General features: G+C 40.5%; 1 protein-coding gene across 3 annotated transcripts in view; it reads right to left on the bottom strand.

The window, feature by feature from the left end:
- The window catches only part of MPHOSPH8 (M-phase phosphoprotein 8), a 47448-nt gene extending 30797 nt beyond the window's left edge, over positions 1 to 16651 (bottom strand). The window contains exons 1-2 of one of the 3 annotated variants that reach the window (XR_008993233.1): positions 16219 to 16648; positions 2722 to 2877 (exon numbers count right to left, since the gene is read on the bottom strand). Coding sequence is in view for 1 of the 3 variants with exons in the window: in XM_036910184.2 (XP_036766079.2) it covers positions 2722 to 2877; positions 16219 to 16437 (375 nt within the window). In the remaining 2 variants the exon portion in view is untranslated. Of the gene's footprint in view, positions 1 to 2721; positions 2878 to 16218 lie in introns of all 3 variants that reach the window. The other 2 variants (XR_005029791.2, XM_036910184.2) reach the window with 2 other exon arrangements.
- Between the last annotated feature and the right edge of the window lie 5711 nt (positions 16652 to 22362).

Consider the following 22362-nt stretch of genomic DNA (forward strand, 5'->3'; position numbering starts at 1 on the left):
TAAAATGCTGATGTAACAGTGAAGTTCATCTGTGTCATCTGTGTCTTCAGAGCTCGAGGCAGACCTGGCTGCCTTATTTGTAGATTTTCAGTCCACTAAAAATGAAGGGCTGGCCATATTATACATGACTGTTGCACTGCATCTCAACTTTCTTTTTTAACTTTGAAATACCTAATGGTCAGCAAAAAGACAGCTATTAAAACTCTTAACGATGGTAAGGTAATGAACAAATACTATTTACCATGTATATTTTCTAATAACATTTAACAACCATCCTTTTGGTTATTTTAGAAATCATTTCTAACTTCCGTGATGCTTACCGAGTCCTAAGCAAGAAATGCTCCCAGACAGAAGTAGAAAAAGTGACAAATCAAATATCCTTACAGGTACAGGCTGTGATAAAACTTCTCCATAAGACAAAAATATTGGTGGATGGGAAATGTAACTATTTTCATTGGCAGCACAGCACACAGACAAATAAAGAGATAAAGCAGTTTTCTCCTACTGACTATTATTATATCTGCAGTAAATGAATCACAAAAGCTTGTGAATAGCAAAACTATGGGAAAAAGGTCAGTGACCAGTTGTATTTTTGCCAAATTCACTGACACTACTTCAGCAATTAGGCCAAAGAGTCATAGACTGGAACACCTCATAAATGAGAGGATTCATGAGACAGACCTCATGACACAGGAAATTGACTTACAGAAAAAGTCTTACAGAGATTCAAAATGTTGTGTGCTCAAATGCTCAATTATTTTAAAAAAGTAAGGATAGCTTCTAAGTTTTTTCTAAAAAGACACTTTCAAGTAGTGAAATATCTTCCTAAAGTTAGGACAAGGATTTCTGAGAATAAGCCTCAAACACACCAGTGTATAAGGAATCATTCTCATTCTGACCATCATCAGTAATTCTAAATCAAGATAGAAAGCTTCAAGTTAGGTTTAACCAGAGACCTGGTAAAGTGAAATGGGCAATAAAACCAGTATTCTGAAAGACATGACTTGTTGGGAGAAGTTTCAGTGAAATTGTCTTACTAACAAGGCAGGAAAGTGAGAAATACACTTTAGGAAGACTTCAATTAAAGAATCTAAAATTTGAGAGTATGAATGTGAACCAATTACTTAGTAAAACAGGTATATTAGTGTTTGTCTTAATGTTTTTAGGGAAAGAAATAGGGAAGTAGAGAATAGGCACCTATTTTGGAAAAGTGAAATGGAATTATGGCAAAGAATTTGGGGAGAGTCTCTACATTAATCTGAATGCATTTTTGTAAAGGGTTTCCTTTACAAAAAACTTCAAAGTATTAAACATTTTGCTTAGTAATTTAAAAACCGTACTTATTAAAGACCCTGTCACTATTGCATAAAATTAAAAAACTGGTAATTCCCGCCTGTAACAAAATTTCAAGCTACAGCTCAAACCAAAAGGCCACCAAGCATGGGGGTTAAGAGTGCAGCTGCCTGACTCTATCATTACTAACTGGTAAACCAGGCCTAGTTTCTTAACTTAGCTACTAGCCTCAATTTCTTATCTTAATCCATATAAAATGCTGACTCAGTGTTTGGTACATACACAGTCTAAGTGCTCAGAAAATACAAGCTGTCTTTGTTATTACTATTATTATTATTAACAACCACTACACATAGTCAGAACTGTGTTCTAATATTGTTTGGTTCCTTAAAAAAATACTAGATACTTTTTAAAATTTGGTTGCAACTCAAATTGTAGGGAGAGAAAATTCAATCCTTAAAATCAAGATTTCCATAAGCAAGAATCTGTTTCTTATAATAAATTTTCACTATATAGTTCTAAGTTCAAGAATCTTTGCCAGTATCCTAAAAAAAAGATTATTGCTAATGAAAAAGAAAACTCTAAAGGTAATAGCAAGAAACTCAGTAAGAACTGGTTCAACTTATAAACAGGAGCTATACATGAAATTTACATGGAAAAGTAAATGGGGAATTCTTACAAGATTCATAAATAAAGCCAATGCAATTACAGAGAATCAAGGATAAACAATGGACAAATCCCTTAAACCAAATTAGTGCATTAGTTTTAACATTATACTCCACTCTAGACCACCACCAAATTAATTTTTCCAAACTGTTGATGATAAAAGTTTAACTAATCCAACTGAGTTCCTTTAATCTCTTTACCCTTCCTTATCATCAGGAAGAGCTACTAAAAGGCATTAAAGTAGCTAAAAATTGAAGTGGGAACAGAAAAGAAAAAAGACCTGGATAATCAGACCTGTGAATAATCTGAAATGGATTAAAATTTCTATCTTTATCAAGTGATCTAAGAATTATTTTAATTAGCAGAAAAATCAGACATAATAAATGTGTTAATTATGTATGTTAAATATAGAAGTCTGCATTGCATCTGTAGCAATGAGAATAGCAAAAAAATATTCCTCAGGTATACAAAAACAAGATGTTCACATCATGGACGAACAAGTAAAGTTTCAACATGTCTTCTCCACCCCAACTTTCATTTTATTCTCTCCTACTAACTAACCAACATGCCCACACTATACTTGTGTGTCAGCTGCAATCAAAGACTGGCTACAGAAGAGAAGAGTTTGGTAAAAATTAATGGAAGCATTCAACTGTGTACATAGGATTTACAATTGGAACAGTGTATTTTATTATGTATAAAATTCCTTATCAGTAAAATTTACCCTACTAAAAAAAGAAAGAAGTATGAAATAAAACATACCTGAACATCTTTCTTGACTTGTTTAGCTTTGTTATCCACGACTTTCTTCCTAAAATCAAGAAGAACTTCTTTACAGTCCTCAAGATGAACCTCAGGCTCCCAGGTATCATCATCTGATGTGTATCCTTTCCATCTTACTTTGTAAAGGACTTTACCCTGTTATGCAAATTAAGAATGGGTAAATAAAGGGTTATTACTGACTTGATTAAAATTTCCAAAAACATACAATTGCTGAGAATATACGAATGAATTTTGAAATGAAGATTAAAAGTATGTTCATCACCTGAAGCAAGTGGCCTAAGGAAAAAAGTCTCATACTAAAAGTAACTGAAGAAAAGTGAACAAGCAGGACTACATCACACTAAAAAGCAACTGAACAGCAAAGGAAACCATCAACAAAATGAAAAGGCAACCTATGATTGGGAAAATACTTGCAAATCATATATTTGGTAAGTAGTTAATATCCAAAATACAAAAAGAACTCATATAACTCAATAGCAAAAAAAAGGATACAATTAAAAAATGGGCATTTTTCCAAAGAAGACATACAGCTAGCCAAGAGGTATATGAAAAGATGTTCAACATCAGTGATCACCAGGGAAATGCATGCAAATCAAAACCACGAGTCATCCCATTACATTAGTTAGAATTGCCATCATCAAAAAGACAAGAGATAGGCGGAGGATATGAACAGACACTTCTCTAAAGAAGAAATTCAGATGGCCAACACAGGCACATGAAAAGATGTTTTACATGAATAATTATCAGGGAAATGCAAATTAAAACCACAATGAGATATCACCTCACGCCAGTTAAGATGGCCAACATAAAAAGAATAGGAACAACAATTGCTGGTGAGGATGCAGAGAAACGGGAACCCTCCTACACTGCTGGTGGGAATGTAAGCTAGTTCAACCATTGTAGAAAGTAGTATGGAGGTTCCTCAAAAAACTCAAAATAGAAATACCATTTGACCCAGGAATTCCACTCCTGGGAATTTACCCTAAGAATGCAGGATCCCAGTTTCAAAAAGACAGAAGATGCGGTACATACACAATGGAATATTATTCAGCCATAAGAAGAAAACAAATCCTACCATTTGCAACAACATGGATGGAGCTAGAGGGTATTATGCTCAGTGAAATAAGCCAGGCAGAGAAAGACAAGTACCAAATGATTTCACTCATCTGTGGAGCCTAAGAACAAAGCAAAAACTGAAGGAACGCAGACTCACAGAACCCAAGAATGGACTAACAGTTACCAAAGGGAAAGGGACTCATAAAATAATTTTCCACATAAAATGAAGAACACCATTGTAGTGATATGCTTAACACTTGCCTGATTTTGTTCATATAACCACCAAGGCAATAAACTTTCCAAACTGAGTGCGAAGCACAGTCCTTCCCATTTTACCTGTAAATTTTTACCTGTCAATCACACCCACACTGCCTCTCAATCACTCTGCCACTGGAAGGAAGACCAAGCATCAGCATCTGGTAGGATTAGAAACTAAGAAAATACTGGAAAAACTGTTGATGTAGACTTTTAGATAATCCTGAAAATTCTCATACTCTTAAAATAATAATCAAGAGTCTACATCAACAAAGTTTTATGGCTCACCTACATATAGCTTGGCTAGGGAACAAGGACTCTATAAGCTGAAAATACATCACATTCTCTTTAGGAAAGTGAAAATTTCTATTAAATAGTGAAAATTACTCTTATATACAACTTTGGAAGAGCTTCAATGAAGGTGTATTTAAAACTGAAGATAGACAAAGGTGAAACAGCATGGTTGTTTAAAAAAAGTCTGTATGAATGGAGGGGAAAGAAAAGAAATCTTAGTCAACAGTATGCAGTACTGCCCAGAAAGAGCAGTATGCTTGGTCTCAGCAGAAACAGAGAAGAGTTATGCAGACTGCAAGAATATGCTAATTTATTCAATACAAGCATTAGAAACAAATGATCCTTATTTGTAGGCCAATTTATTTTTGTGTGTGCATAAAAATAACAGTAAATTCGGGGACGGAGCCAAGATGGCGGCGTGAGTAGAGCAACGGAAATCTCCTCCCAAAACCATATATATATATTTTTGAAAATACAACAAATACAACTATTCCTAAAAGAGAGACCAGAAGAAACAGCACAACAGCCAGGCTACATCCACATCTGCGAGAACCCAGTGCCTCACAAAGGGGGGAAGATACAAGACGCGGCCTGGCAAGACCCGAGTGCGCCCCCCACCCCAGCTTCCCGGCGGGAGGAGAGGACTCGTAGTTGGGAGGGAGAAGGAGCCAAGGACTGCTAAATACCCAGCCCTAGTCATCTGAACCAGGAGCGCAGACACACAGTGCATGCGTGGGGTGCTGGATACTAGGGAAATGGAACGGTAAAACCTGTGAGCGGGTCCCCGCAGCCAGCGCCCCTGGGACAAAAGAAAAGCGAGTACTTTTCGAAAGTCTTAAAGGGACAGGAGTCTCATTGCTGGATGGAAGTGTCCCAGCACACTCAGCCCAGCAGCTGGGAATCCCGCGGAACTCCAGGCGCCCTAACCCACTGGGCGGCAGCGCAGCTCTGAGGACCCTCACAATGATAAACAGCCTCCCAACCATTCCCCCTCCGGTGCAGCCCCGCCATAGCAGGATAGCAGCCTGAGAGCAGCCACACCCACAGCAAATGCCAGAGCCTCCTCTATAGCCGCCCAGGCCAGACTCAGAGGCCCTGTCAGCGTGCAGCTGCCCGGCACAAGCCATTAGGGGTTGCCGTTATCACAGGAGAGGAAGGTGAGCAGCAAGCAAGAAGGGACTTTGTTCTCCCAGCTGACAGACGCGCCAACAGCCCAGGACTACCTCTATCGCCATGAAAAGGCAGAAGAATTTGATCCAGATAAGAATAACCCAGAGGATCACAGGAAGATGGCGGCGTGAGTAGTTCAGAGGAAATCTCCTCCCCAAAACATATATATTTATGAAAATACAATAAATACAACTATTTCTAAAAGAGACACCAGTGAATGCAGTACAACACCCAGGATACATCTACATCTGCGAGAACTCAGCATCACACGAAGGGGATAAGATAGAAGCCGTGGCCAGGCGGGACCCGAACGCTCCCCCACCCCAAAACCTGGTGGGAAGAAAGGAGTCGTAACAGGGAGGGAGTGAAAGCCCTGGACTGTTAAACAACCAGCTCTAGAAATCCGCACCCAGAATGCAGACACAAGGTGCATGGGGTGCTGGATATTAGAGAAACAGAAAAGCAAAACCTGTGGGCAGGTCCCCGCAACCGGCGCCCCTGAGACCAAAGAAAAGCGAGTGCTTTCTGCAAGTCTTAAAGAGACAGGGACCCCATGGCTGGACGAAGTTGTCACGGCACACATAGCCAGCAGCTGGGAATCTTGGGGAAACTTAGGCACCCTAAACCCCGGGGAGGCAGTGCAGCTCTGAAGCCCCTCATGGCACTAAGCAGCCTGCCAGTTGTTCCTACAACTGGTGCAGGCCCCGACACACCGGCCCAGTAGCGGGAGAGTGGCAGTGCGTGCCGGGGATGGCAGCACCAGAAGGGACTGAGAGCAGATCTGTGCACCAACGGCACCAGAGGAGACCAGGAGAGGTTTGTGCTAGCCTGCAGCGGTGCGACCGAACAGCCCGGGCGCGGCTTGCGCACACCGGCGGCAGTAAAGCCAGAGGAGCCTGGTAGAAGCCTGCACGGAAGAGCACCGCGCGCACCTGTAGAGGAGTTAGAGGGAGCAGGTGTGCTCCCAGCAGCCAACCGGAATCCCAGCCCAACGCACATCCGCCCGGGCCAGACCCAAAGGCCGTTGCTGTCACACAGCTCCCCGGCAGGGTCGCTGCTAGCACGGAGGAGTGCACCTGGCATGCCTGCCACTCCCTGCAGGGCTCCACGCTGCTCTGACGGACACCCCGCCAACAGCAGCTTAGGGTACTAAGCCGGTGGCTGCTCCAGGAGTGCGGGTAACTGTCACAGGCAGGGGAGAAGGGCAAGGCATCCAGCAAGCAGGAAAGGACTTTCTTCTCCCCAGCTAACACACCCGCAACCTGCCTACAGCCACTGCTATCACCATGAAAAGGCAAAAAAATTTGGTCCAGACCAAGATACTTCAAACAACACCTGAGAAAAGATCTGCAGAGGCAGACCTAACCAGTCTCCCTGAAAAAGAATTCAAAATAAAAATCATAAACATGCTGACAGAGCTGCAGAGAAATCTGCAAGAGCTAAGGGATGAAGTCCGGAGGGAGATTACAGAAGTGAAACAAACTCTGGAAGGATTTCTAAGCAGAATGGATAAGATGTAAGGGGCCATTGATGGAATAGAAACCAGAGAAGAGGAACGCACAGAAGCTGATACAGAGAGAAATAAAAGGATCTCCAGGAATGAAACTATATAAAGAGAACATTGTGACCAGTCCAAAAGGAACAATATCCGCATTATAGGGGTACCAGAGGAAGAAGAGAGAGATAAAGGGAAAGAAAGTGTCTTTGAAGAAATAATTGCTGAGAACTTCCCCAAATTGGGGGAGGAAAAACTGTTGCTCAGACTACGGAGGCACACAGAACTCCCGAGAGACGGGATCCAAAGAGGACAACACCAAGACACATAATAATTAAAATGGCAAAGATCAAGGACAAGGACAGAGTATTAAAGGCAGCCAGAGAGAAAAAAAAGGTCACCTACAAAGGAAAACCCATCAGGCTATGATCAGACTTCTCAACAGAAACCTTACAGGCCAGAAGAGAATGGCATGATATATTTAATGCAATGAAACAGAAGGGCCTTGAACCAAGGATACTGTATCCAGCACAATTATTTAAATATGAAGGAGGGATGAAACAATTCCCAGACAAGCAAACGTTGAGGGAATTTGCCTCCCACAAACCACCTCTACAGGGTATCTTAGAGGGACTGCTCTAGATGGGACCACTCCTAAAAAGAGCACAGAACAAAACACCCAACATATGAAGAATGGAGGAGGAGGAAAAAGAAGGGAAAGAAATAATCATCAGACTGTGTTTATAACAGCTCAATAAGCGAGAGAGGTCAGACAGTAAGGTAGTAAACAAGCTAACCTTGAACCTTTGGTAACCACAAATCTAAAGCCTGCAATGGCAATAAATACATATCTTTCAATAATCACCCTAAATGTAAATGGACTGAATGCACCAACCAAAAGACACAGAGTAGTAGAATGGATAAAAAAGCAAGACCCATCTATATGCTGCTTACAAGAGACTCACCTCAAACCCAAAGACATGTACAGACTAAAAGTCAAGGGTTGGAGAAAGATATTTCATGCAAACAACAGAGAGAAAAGAGCAGGTGTTGCAATACTAGTATCAGACAAAATAGACTTCAAAACAAAGAAAGTAACAAGAGACACAGAAGGACATTACATAATAATAAAGGGCTCAGTCCAACAAGAGGATATAACCATTATAAACATATATGCACCCAGTACAGGAGCACCAACATATTTGAAACAAATACTATCAGAATTAAGGAGGAAACAGAATGCAATGCATTCATTTTGGGAGACTTTAACACACCACTCACTCCAAAGGACAGATCCACCAGACAGAAAATAAGTAAGGACACAGAGGAACTGAACAACACACTAGAACAGATGGACCTAACAGACATCTACAGAACTCTACATCCAAAAGCAACAGGATACACATTCTTCTCAAGTGCACATGGAACATTCTCCAGAATAGACCACATACTAGGCCACAAAAAGAGCCTCAGTAAATTCCAAAAGACTGAAATCCTACCAAACAACTTTTCAGACCACAAAGGTATAAAACTAGAAATAAATTGTACAAAGAAAGCTAAAAGGCTCACAAACACATGGAGGCTTAACAACATGCTCCTAAATAATCAATGGATCAATGACCAAATCAAAATGGAGATCCAGCAATATATGGAAGCAAATGACAACAACAACACAAAGCCCCAAATGCTGTGGGACGCAGCGAAAACAGTCTTAAGAGGAAAGTGTATACCAATCCAGGCATATTTAAGGAAGGAAGAACAATCCCAAATGAATAGTCTAATGTCACAATTATCGAAATAGGAAAAAGATGAACAAATGAGACCTAAGGTCAGCAGTGGGAGGGACATAATAAAGATCAGAGAAAAAATAAATAAAATTGAGAAGAATAAAACAATAGAAAAAAATCAATGAAACTAAGAGCTGGTTCTTCTAGAATATAAACGAAATAGATAAGCCTCTAGCCAGACTTATTAAGAGAAAAAGAGAGTCAACACACATCAACAGAATCAGAAACGAGAAAGGAAAAATCACGATGGACCCAACAGAAATACAAAGAATTATTAGAGAATACTATGAAAACCTATATGCTAACAAGCTGGAAAACCTAGGAGAAAAGGACAACTTCCTTGAAAAATACAACCTTCCAAGACTGACCAAGGAAGAAACACAAAATCTAAACAGACCAATTACCAGTAATGAAATTGAATCGGTAATCAAAAAACTACCCAAGAACAACACCCACGGGCCAGATGGATTTACCTTGGAATTTTATCAGACATACAGAGAAGACATAACACCCATTCTCCTTAAAGTTTTCCAAAAAAGAGAAGAGGAGGGAATATTCCCAAACTCATTCTATGAAGCCAACATCACCCTAATACCAAAACCAGGCAAAGACCCCACCAAAAAAGAAAACTACACACCAATATCCCTGATGAAGGTAGACACAAAAATACTCAACAAAATATTAGCAAACCGAATTCAAAAATACATCAAGAGGATTATACACCATGACCAAGTGGGATTCATCCCAGGGATGCAAGGATGGTACAACATTCAAAAATCCATCAACATCATCCAACACATCAACAAAAAGAAAGACAAAAACAACACGATCATCTCCACAGATGCTTAAAAAGCATTTGACAAAATTCAAGGTCCATTCATGATAAAACCTCAACAAAAAGGGCATAGAGGGCAAGTACCTCAACATAATAAAGGCCATATATGATAAACCCACAGCTAACATCATACTGAACAGCGAGAGGCTGAAACCTTTTCCTCTGAAATCAGGAACAAGACAGGGATGTCCACTCTCCCCACTGTTACTCAACGTGGTACTGGAGGTCCTAGCCACGGCAGTCAGACAAAACAAAGAAATACAAGGCATCCAGACTGGTAAAGAAGTCAAACTGTCACTATTTGTAGATGACATGATATCGTACATAAAAAAACCCTAAAGACTCCATCCAAAACTACTAGAACTAATATCTGAATTCAGCAAAGTTGCAGGGTACAAAATTAACACACAGAAATCTGTAGCTTTCGTATACACTAACAATGAACTAATAGAAAGAGAAATCAGGAAAACAATTCCATTCACAATAGCATCAAAGAATAAAATACCTAGGAATAAACCTAACCAAGGAAGTGAAAGACCTATACCCTGAAAACTATAAGACACTCTTAAGAGAAATTAAAGAGGTCACTAACAAATGGAAACTCATCCCATGCTCTTGGCTAGGAAGAATTAATATTGTCAAAATGGCCGCCCTGCCCAAAGCAATATACAGATTCGATGCAATCCCTATCAAATTACCAACAGCATTCTTCAACAAACTGGAACAAATAGTTCAAAAATTCATATGGAACCACCAAAGACCCTGAATAGCCAAAGCAATCCTGAGAAGGAAGAATAAAGTGGGGGGGGGTCTCGCTTCCCAACTTCAAGCTCTACTACAAAGCCACAGTAATCAAGACAATTTGGTACTGGCACAAGAACAGAGCCACAGACCAGTGGAACAGAATAGAGACTCCAGACATTAACCCAAACATATATGGTCAATTAATATACGATAAAGGAGCCATGGACATACAATGGGAAATGACAGCCTCTTCAACAGTTGGTATTGGCAAAACTGGACAGTTACAAGTAAGAGAATGAAACTAGATCCTCATCTAACCCCATACACAAAAGTAAATTTGAAATGGATCAAAGACCTGAATGTAAGTCATGAAACCATAAAACTCTTAGTAAAAAACACAGGCAAAAATCTCTTGGACATAAACACGAGCAACTTCTTCATGAACATATCTCCCCGGGCAAGGGAAACAAAAGCAAAAATGAACAAGTGGGACTATATCAAGCTGAAAAGCTTCTGTACAGCAAAGGACACCATCAATAGAACAAAAAGCTACCCTATAGTATGGGAGAATATACTCATAAATGACAGATCCGATAAAGGCTTGACATCCAAAATATATAAAGAGCTTACACACCTCAACAAACAAAAAGCAAATAATCCAATTACAAAATGGGCAGAGGAGCTGAACAGACACTTCTCCGAAGAAGAAATTCAGATGGCCAACAGACACATGAAAAGATACTCCACATAGTTAGTCATCAGAGAAATGCAAATTGAAACCACAATGAGATATCACCTCACACCAGTAAGGATCACCACCATCCAAAAGACAAACAAGAACAAATTTTGGCAAGGTTGGGGAGGAGGGGGAACACTCCTACACTGCTGCTGGGAATATAAATTAGTTCAACCATTGTGGAAAAGCAGTATGGGGGTTCCTCAAAAAGCTCAAAATAGACTTACCATTTGACCCAGGAATTCCACTTCTAGGAATTTACCCTAAGAATGCAGCAGCCCAGTTTGAAAAATACAAATGCACCCCTATGTTTATCGCAGCACTATATACAATAGCCAAGAAATGCAAGCAACCTAAGTGTCCATCAGTAGATGAATGAATAAAAAAGATGTAGTATATATACAGAATGGAATATTATTCAGCCATAAGAAGAAAACAAATCCTACCATCTGCAACAACATGGATGGAGCTAGAGGGTATTATGCTCAGTGAAATAAGCCAGGCAGAGAAAGACAAATACCAAATGATTTCACTCATATGTGGAGTATAAGAACAAAGAAATAACTGAAGGAACAAAACAGCAGCAGAATCACAGAACCCAAGAATGGACTAACAGTTACCAAAGGGAAAGGGACTGGAGAGGATGGGTGGGAAGGGGGGGATAAGGGGGGGAGGGTAAAAGAAAGGGGTCATTATGATTAGCATGCATAATATGGGGGAAGGCACGGGGAGGGCTGTGCAGCACAGAGAAGACAAGTAGTGATTCTACAGCAACTTACTACCTAATGGACAGTGACTGTAATGTGGTTTGTGGGGGGGACTTGGTGAAGGGGAGAGTCTAGTAAACATAATGTTCCTCATGTAACTGTAGATTAATAATACCAAAAAAACCCACTACAATTAAGAATTTCAATAATGTTAACGATAGAAGTAAAAGTATGTGATCTCTTAAAATAAACAGGGTACACATCATTAAAAAATATCAATTACCATAATCAATAATTAGGAATATGAAGCACTGAAGAGCCTCTTGCATTGAAATTATTCTATTTCCTATATTCCTGCACTTTCAAGTTCCTAAGTAAATGCTGATTTGTCTGGTGGCAGCTGTATTACAGGTTTTAGTGAACACAATCAGGTATTTTTATATTTAATTATTTTTACAATAATTTTTACAGTTAAAGTAAAAATTCCTTTAAAGCAGAAGGAACATTTACTAATACTCTCAAATGTTTGGAAGTCAGCAATGTATTTGCACATAATTTATGGAAATTGGAAAATGGTTTTATCTGAACGAAAACAAACATACTACATAATTTGTGAGCTGCAGCTAAACTAAAATTAGAAGGTAGTTTATAGTTTTAAAGACAAACAATTTGAAAAAATAAAGGATGAAAAACCATGAACTATGTATCCACCTCAAGATGTTAGTTAGAAAAAGACCAGCAAATTAAGGAAAGAATATGATGGAAAAGCAGAAATTAAGGAAATAAAACAAATTTATAATCCAACATTTAAAGGGGTAACATCACAAACAGTTTTGGTTTATTCTATGAACGCAAAGTCAATTTAACACTAGGAAATCAATCTACTGTGCCACATGAATGGAATAAAGGAAAAAAATGATGCAATTACCTCATAGATGCAGGAAAAAAATTTAATAAAATTCAACAACCATTCATAGAAGTATTTAGCAACTAGAAATAAAAGGGAATTTGTCCAAAAAAGAGAAAATATACACAAAATTAACTATTTCTATATATGAACAAGACACTGAAATTTTTAAAGACAACTTACTACTGCATCAAAAATATTAAATATACTTAATAAATTTAAGAAAAGATGTTCAAGTCCTTAACACAGAAAGCTATGAAACATTACTAGAAAAAATTAAACTGATCCTAAATTTATCTGCAGATTTGATGCAAATCCCAATAAAACCCCCAAGTTTTTATATGTGCAAATTTGGCAAGCTGACTCTAAAAAATTTACAAGGCACTGTAAGAATAACAGCATATTTGTACAATGAAACCTGACTCCAACATTACACTATACAGAAAATCAACTCCAAGGGAAGTATAAATATAAAATCTGCAAGGCAACACAATAGGGCTTCTAGAAAAAAACAAACAAAAAAATTGAATTTCTAGGGTAGGGAAAGATTTCTCAAACCACACATTAAAAAGCACTCAATATGAAGACAAAGATTAAGCTTTCCTACATTAACCATATGAGCTATTCATCAAAGACACATCAGGAAAAGAGATTTGTAACACATCACCCACAAAGGGTTTGAATCTAGAATACACAAAGGACTCCCACAGATCAATAAAGAAAGACAATCTATTAGAAGAAGAGATTTAAATAGGCACTTCACAAAACAAGATAACTAAATCATCAATAAGTAAGTATATGAAAAGATGCTCAATGATTTCAACACTGATTAGTAATGTAGGGTCCAGAGAAATACAAATTAAAAGGAGATACCATTATATACCCACTGGTATACCAGCTAAAATAAAAAGACTGACAATATCAAGTGTTGCCAAGATGTGAAACAAAAGGAATTCTGAAACCATTAGTAGTAGTGAAAATAGGTACAACCAGTTTCAAAAAGTTTCCACTTAAAGCCAAAGATGTATGTGCCCTTTATGTCTGAACAATTCCTCTCTCAAATGTCTGCAACCAAGAGAAATGCATTGTGCACAAGGCACCAGGAGACACAGTCAATAAAGTTCACAGAAGCATTATTCACAACAGCCCAAAACTGGAAATGACCCAAATGCCCATCAACAGAAGGAGAAAAGGTAGACTAATATATTTATGCAATTAAATACTATGTAGCAATGAAGATTAGAGAAATTAAAGCCCCATACAACATGGGTTAAATCTCACAAAAGATACTGTTGAGCAGGAAAACCCAGACACATAACAAGTATGGTGAGATTCTATTTAAATGAAGGGGAAAAATCAGGTAAAGCTGAAGTGTTAAACAATGCATGCTTAGATGGAAAAAACTACCTTGTAATAATTCAGGATAGTGTTTCTGGGAGATTGAAGGGGCTTTGGTAAGAGGGGATTCAAAAGAGATTTCTGGGGCTGGCAACCTAGTATTTTGTAACTTGGGTGGGGGTTACACAGTTATTAGCTTTGCGATAATTCACTAAATTGTATAATAAAAAACATTTATTTATACACTAAATAATCAAATGAAATGCCCACAAAATTTTTCTTTTAAGAGCTAGTTTTCTTATTTTGTAAAACGACTGCGATTCAAAACTGAAGCTAAAAACCCAATTTTTCAGTCAGATTCATTTAATTTTTCTGAAAACACAAGATTACACTGAGCAATAAACGGAAAAAAAAAAAGACAAAACATGGTTAACACATAAATGTGTTAATACTATTCCCTCAAGCCAACATTCACCACAGTGATTTAGTGTGTAACAATACCATAGGCCAGTGGCTATGAACCACAGAAATATCAACAGACCAAGTATTTTAAACTCTTCCACTATAAGAAGGTCTAACAAATGGCTATCAGGACCTTTACGTTTGTCAACTGGCTGGCAGGCTCAGCAGCATTTACAAAGTAACCGCCATAGTGTCCTTCTGCTGCACTAATCATCTATCTATCTAATAACTCACTCATTCACAAATGCACCTAAAACCCCAAGGCCCTCAAACTAGCATATTTACTCAACCTTGTTTATACCACTAAAGCCTAAGCCTCCTTTACTGTCTTAAACACTTAAGTTTCTTAGCTTCATCCACTTTTGACTAGAATATGAGGTTTTATGTATGGTGTCTACAGTCCTTTGGGACTGCAAAATTAAAGTGAATCATCTTAATTCTGAAGATATTACCCTCCTAGTCAAGTGTTTTCTAAGTTACTTACATGTGCCAAGCACTGTTAAATGATACAAAACAGATTAAGGCTGGCTCCACCTCTCACTTCCAGATACTTAAAATATATTTGGGAAAATTATACTTAACATGTTCATATCTTTACTGTACTGCAACTAACAATATTAACGGCACTGGATTTCCATTGACACTCAACAGAACTTTTCAGTGTCACCAACTGTGTATGCTACAATTCATTTCTGTATTCTCAGGACCTAACACATCACCTAGCACACAGTAGTTTATTTAGAAAAAATTTACTGAATGGACAAAAAAATTAACACAAGGTAGCATATGACAAATAGGAAATAACAGACAATACATAAAACGAATGAATACAATATAGAAACCCGACGACGGCGGGGGTGTCTTTGGTCAGCTCACATCCATCTACTGAAACAATTCTTTTTCTCCTGCCCATCTTTCCACACTCTCCCCTTCACAACAGCCTCCAGCCCACAATTCATTCACTCACTCAATAATCTAAACAACACTAAGCACTTACTGAATGCTAGGCACTGGATTAAGTACCAGTGATAGGAAGATTAGTAAAAATCATATTCTCTGCATTAAAGGAGCCTACAATGTATCAGGAGAGACATCCACAGGAAGAACGGTAATGCTTTAAATGCTGAAAGACAGATCTATACAAAGGGTCTTAAGGGCATAGGTGAGGCAGCACCTCACTCTGCAGGGATCTAGGTCAAAAAAGGCTTTCAGAGTGAAACGGACTCGAGTCCTTCAAAGAGCGAGCAGGATTTCACCAAGCGAGGGGACAGTGAGTGCCACGGCCTGGTGCAATGAGGAAATTCAAGTGTTACTGAGCGGCTACAATCGTGTAACGCACAAGGAGAGAAAAATAACGGTCAGGTTTTAAAAACTTTATATGCCTCCTCTTGGATGAGAGTCTAAGGGCGAATGGGAATTCTGAAGGTTTTACGGCATACAATCAATAATGGCTCCGGCAAACACCGAAAGGACGCCGGACCACGGAGAGGCGCGTGTTGACGTCGCCGCTTTCCCGCGCAGGACGGGGGCCTTCAGCAGGCTCCTACACGCTGACGACCCCGTGAACGCTGCGCAGCGGTGTGCCCTCGTTCCATCAGCACCCAGCGCATCCCCGCGGGCTCCCCTGGCAACACACCCCTCAGCGCTCCCCGGAGCACACGCCCCCCTTTGCCTGCGGCGCCATGCCTACCCCCTCGCTCTTCATGTCCAAGATCTTCTCCACCTCGAACACGTTCTCGCCATCCTCCTCGCTGTCCGCGGCGGCCTCTGTGCCTTTCGAGGCCGCATCCTTCTCTACGCACAGGGCTCCAACTGCTCCCCCTTTGACTTCAGGCGACTCGCCGTAGCTACCTGTACTCGAAATAGGAACTGCAGCCACACTCGCTGCCTCTACAGCAGCCGCCGCCATAGCAGCAGCTCAGCACACTGCCGAGGAAAATCGGTTGCAACACACGATGCGGTTCCTCCCCGCGCTCTCCTTCGGCCCTAAGCCGCTCCACTGGCGTGACTCAGCAGGGAAACCCGCCAATGGTGGGTTCGGGACTTCTGAGCGACGTGCCCAAAGACCAATCACGTAGAGGCGGGAGCGCGTAACCTCACAGGGCCTACGTGAAGCGGATGGGCGGGCCGAGGGGCACGGGGCGGAAGGGCTGGCGTCGCGGCTCGCGTCGCGGCTCAGAGAGGACAAGGCGGAGGGGACGGGCCTGTCGGGGCGGGGAAGTGGCTGGGCCGCCGGGGAGGTGCTAACGGGCGGTGGGCGGGCCGCCGGGCAGCCGATCCCCGCGAGCCGGGGCTCCGAAGGCAGGCGGGGAGTGGCGCGGCGGTTGGTCTTGGCGCCTCCGGGTCGAAAGGAGCGGCTGGGAGAGGTGATGCGCGAGTCCCCCTTGGCGGAGAGGCGAGGGCCTCCCGTCTCCAACGCGGGCTTCTTCGCGGACAAGCGGCCCCGTAGTTCATGTGTATGATTTTGAATCGCATCACGCGCGTGAACGACCCACTCAAACATAATTCAAAGTGCTATTATATTTTAGTATTGTTTAAAGTTATGGACATAATGTTTAACTATGAGGCTAGCATTTCTTTTCCACGTTCTAGGTTTCTGGCTTCTTAATCAACATGTTAGAGGACGTGATGAAAGTATTTTGTCTGTTTTATGATTGATTCATGAAGTCACCCAGAGTTTTTCCCACGTTGACTTGCAAATAAGCAAATAAAAAATATATATGGTAGTAAGCTTTTTTCTTTCTTTGAATGGTGGACTTATAAGATTAACTTTTATTTATTTATTTATTGCTATCTATCCGGAGTTTTATCCCCATTACAAATGTAGAAATTGACATGTAGTAAAGGTATGTGACAGGCTGAAGTTTGTTATCACTGGGTCCTGGAAGATCCAGGATTTGCACCACTGTTTTTCTGACTATAAAATCTGTCGTTATTAAATTCTGTTCTCTCTAATATAGTTACTGTTTTGCCAGATTCCATGATGGGGAATAGAAATAAAAGATTTGGCCTATGAATCCAGTGATATTGCTATTGGTTTTAATATCAGCTCTGCTGACAAAAATAATACAGTTTAAGATTAACTCTTTTAAATGAGTTTAACTCTCTGAGCTTAAAAATAGTATCTTTGATCCAGCAGATCCCTTTGGAGAGGACATCCGAACCTCTGGGTTGGTGCATTGACTGGGTATTTATTTAGCTTACTAAATGCATCCTATGTAATTTTTTTTTTTTTTTTAATAATTATTTTTTATTGAAGGGTAGTTGACACACAGTATTACATTACATGAGTTTCAAGTGTACAACACAGTGGTAGAACATTTATATACATAATTCTAGGTTCCAGCTATCACCCTACCAGGCTGTTACAATATCTTGACTATATTCCTTATGCTATACATTACATCCCGGTTACTTATTTATTTTACCATTGGAAGTCTGTCCTTTTTTTTTTTTTTTTTTTTGTGAGGGCATCTCTCATATTTATTGATCAAATGGTTGTTAATGACAATAAAATTCTGTATAGGGGAGTCAATGCTCAATGCACAATCATTAATCCACCCCAAGCCTAATTTTTGTCAGTCTCCAATCTTCTGAGGCACAACAAACAAGTTTTTACATGTAGAACAAATTCTTACATAATGAATAAGTTACATAGTGAACAGTACAAGGGCAGTCATCACAGAAACTTTCGGTTTTGCTCATGCATTATGAACTCTAAACAGTCAGTTCAAATATGAATACTCCTTTGGTTTTTATACTTGATTTATATGTGGATACCACATTTCTCTCTTTATTATTATTATTTTTAATAAAATGCTGAAGTGGTAGGTAGATACAAGATAAAGGTAGAAAACATAGTTTAGTGTTGTAAGAGAGCACATGTAGATGATCAGGTGTGTGCCTGTAGACTATGTGTTAATCCAAGCTAGACCAGGGCAATAAAACATCCACGTATGCAGAAGATTTCTCTCAGAACGGGGGGGTGAGGTTCTAAGCCTCACCTCTGTTGATCCCCAATTTCTCACCTGATGGCCCCCCTGCGACTGTGCCTGTCTTAGGTTGTTCCTCCCTTGAGGAATCTTACCCGTCTCTGGCTAACCAGTCATCTTCCGGGGCCATACAGGGAAATGTGAAGTTGGTAAGTGAGAGAGAAGCCTTATTGTTTGAAAAAGTTAGCTTTTTACTTCTTTGCATATTTATGCCCTGTGGCTTCTATGCCCAGCATTTGTCTTGAGGTATCTTTACCACTTGGAAGAATTATGATACTCGGTAAATTTGATATGAGGCACGAATTCTATTTAAGGGTTGTAATTAGGAAGGAAGAAGAAAAGCTATAGAAGTAGCAGGCGGAAGAAAACATGGGAAGATTGAGTATTTCTTTGATATATCTTCTTGTAGAGTAACTTCAGCATGTATAGGTTTTAAGCTACTACTTAAATTGCACACACACATTAACATAATAGGAGTATAGTTACATAACCAAAGCATATCTGTAATTACCAGCCATCTGCAGTGAAACCAAGAAAACCAGTTAGGCACCTTAGGCATTTGTGAAAACTTATCTATGATATGGTGGATATTGTCCAAATGAACTTGAACAGTCTGAGAGAAATCAGACAAATTAAAACAACCCATTCCTGGGGACTGTTCACATGCCATATGTTCTTTTAACAATAAATAGTTTGTAGTTGTAAGACTTTGGAGCGCTACAATTTGCACTTCTCCAAATTCTTGGTTGAGTTCCAACAGTATAGATCCAGTCCAATTTTGTTGTTTTACTGTATGCACAGGCCAGCTTAGATATCTCCTTCCTCATTCCCATGGCAGGTCCAGGAACTGGTGGGATGAGTGCATCTACAGCTGTAGCAGTGTGTGGATCTTTGTTGGGGTTTTTTGATGATCATCTTCTGGCATGAGTCTTCCAGAGGGTGCAGATGTTGGAAGTTCTTTTTCATATCGTATCTTAGTTCATTTTCGGGGTAGCCCAATTAGGCTTTGATCCTCTGTATAAACACAAACAGACCCTTTGCCTACACTTTTATATGCCCTTTATACCCTTGTGTAGAACTCGTTGGAGGTTACCACACAGGAACTGCCCTTTTTTTTTTTTTTTTTTTTTTTTGCTATCACTAATCTACACTTACATGACGAATATTATGTTTACTAGGCTCTCCCCTATACCAGGTCTCCCCTATAAACCCCTTTACAGTCACTGTCCATCCTATGTAATTTTAACCTTAAAAGTAAAACTGTCAGTTATTTTACCAGCAAAAGGGGTTTATTTGGGAACAGCAGAAAATTGCAATTCAGGTCGAGCAACCTGTGGCAAAACCATTGACAAGCCTGGAGAACTAAGGACAAGAAGCTCTTTTATAGAATAAAGGGAGAGTTGGGGTCTGCTCTAATAAAAAAGTCCATTGGAGGAAACTGGGGCCGTGGCTGCTCATTGGCTGAGTTGTGGCAGCGTCTCATTGCCTGGGCTGTTGTCAGGCTGTTGGGGAAGGCAGAAATTCTTAGCTCCTCACTGAATGGTGAAGTAGCCAAAGTAGTATGAATTGTAAGGCTCCTGTCCCTTCTTGTGGGGTCTGCAATTGGCCAGGAGCACCTGGCATGAGAGATCCACCAGCAGACCTTCTGATGCCATGTCTGTGAGGCTTCCCTTTATCATCATTCAATATCCCTCCCCTTTTCAGATCTTTCTCTGAAAGGAAGGTAGGGCAGGGACATGGGACAAGCATCATGATTAACTTTTCCTGCCTATGATGAAAAATGCCAAGATATAAGTAGTGTAGTAAGAACAGGAGGGACTCCATCTTAAGGCTAATATTCCATTTTAAAGAGCAGGGAGTTGAGAAGTAAGATTCTTAACACACTCTCTGGTAATCAGACAATAACCCAACAGCCTATTTTAAGGCAGGGCAGGCAGTCATAACTGATATATCCCCACTGCTTGAGGGTAACCACTATCTTGGAGAAGAACAGGATAAATAAATCCCTTGTGTTGGACTTATTTAGCAGAATTAGCTGGAGGACTGATAATAAAGCAAAGGAAACATGGTGTCTCTCACCAGAGATAAGCACCTTGAGACCACAAGTCAAGCCTATAACCAACAGCCCCACCCCTCTGCCCTTTGCTCCATTCTGAAAAGATGGAATCCCCAAACTTCCAGTGCACCCCCTCTCTGAGGTCGCCCGCACTTTTTCTCAACCTTTCAGGGCATACCTCCTTTCTGAGGACACCTGCACTTTCCTTTAAGTGTGTACTTTCAGATAAAGCTTTCTCACTGCTCCAATTATTGTGGTTTGTCTCTATTTCATTTTAGTTCCAAGTTTTCACTCTGTCTCTGCTTTACCCCTAGTAAGTAGGAAGGGGCTGCTAAGAGCTCACATTTGGGCCTGCATGTTTCTGTCACCTGGATGACTCGGACGGAACTGCTGCTGTGAGATCTGCTCTTAGTAGCCTGCCTGAAAATCTTTGGAAAGTTCTCAGAACATAATCTCAGTCCATCCTGTGCTCCATGGGTCCCCCCAAATCCTGGAGTGGTAGGGAGTACTACTCATACCATGCTGATCCAAGTGGACACAGAATGCCAGGTGACCCTGGCTTCAGGAGTTGGCAAGGGAATCTGCCCTAGGCTGAGAACTTTCCCTCGGCACTTTCCTGTTCTCTGCTGCCTGCACAGCAGCTGCCATTCCCTGCTGTTCTTGCTTTAATGAATTCCTTACCTACACTCATCTGACCTGTTGGGGAATTCTTTCTCACCAGAAGTCAAGAACGCTCTCCCATCCAGGTTGCAGTTTCTCCTCGTGCTTCCTTCACTTAGTGAGCAGGGAGAGACTTCCTCAGATGCAGCAGCCCAGCAACAAAAGCATCATTGATCAAGTCAGCTTTTCTACACCTAGTGGTATTGTCCCTCAATGCTAGAAAGGACCTTTCCTGGTTGTCATGTCCTCTATCAGAGGAAAAATACATAGCAGTAGGAAGTCACTTAAGGCCACATTTGACTAATGAGAGCTATAGGAAACACTCAAATATTTCACACCCAAAGTCCATATTTATGGAGATCATAAATATTGGAGATCACCTTATTACTGGGTACCTCCCTTTACAGAAGTTTGAGAGGCCACAAAATATAAAACTTAAAATAATATAAAACAGAAGATGTAACATAACTCCAAGTAGCATGAGGGTCTTAAGTCAGTAGCCAACTGAGGGCACAAAAGTTCTCCCTATGAAGGCAAACCCAGAGTCATATGTGCTTTCTGAAAGTCTCTGCTTAAAGTGGCTGTAAGTCCAGGGAGAGGAAATGCCAGGGCAAAATACCTCTAAAAACCAAAATCAGTCAAAGGGAGAAAAAAGTTTAAAACCCACTTATTGCTTACAAACTGCAGTAACGACCATCTCTCTCCTCTTCTCTGGAAGAAGCAAGCAAGCAAGCAAGCCAGCCAGCCCCTCCCTTTAAACTCTCAGGTTCAGACACGCCCTTGCTTGCCCAGGCAATTACCCAGTGACTTGGAGATGAACTTCTCTCTGCCCCTGAGAATATGCAAATGCGCTAACGCCGGGCAAGATACTCTAGTAATGTTACAATTTTACCCATAGGCCACCTCTCCAGAAATCTCGCCTTACAATCTACTCATTCCCCTTCTTCCGCAATGGTCCCTGGGCGAGAAAACTGGAGCACTGTGACCAGACTAATGACATAACAATAGGAACAGCAATAAAATTATGACAATCCTCAAGCCAGAGGATTCAGCTAGTTCAAAGTCTTATACAGATTAAGTCCATAGCCTGTCCAATCCATAGGCAGTCAGTAGCTGAGGGTCCAGA

The sequence above is a fragment of the Manis pentadactyla genome, chromosome 2 (assembly GCF_030020395.1).
Source record: "Manis pentadactyla isolate mManPen7 chromosome 2, mManPen7.hap1, whole genome shotgun sequence".
In the NCBI taxonomy this organism is placed as follows: domain Eukaryota; kingdom Metazoa; phylum Chordata; class Mammalia; order Pholidota; family Manidae; genus Manis; species Manis pentadactyla.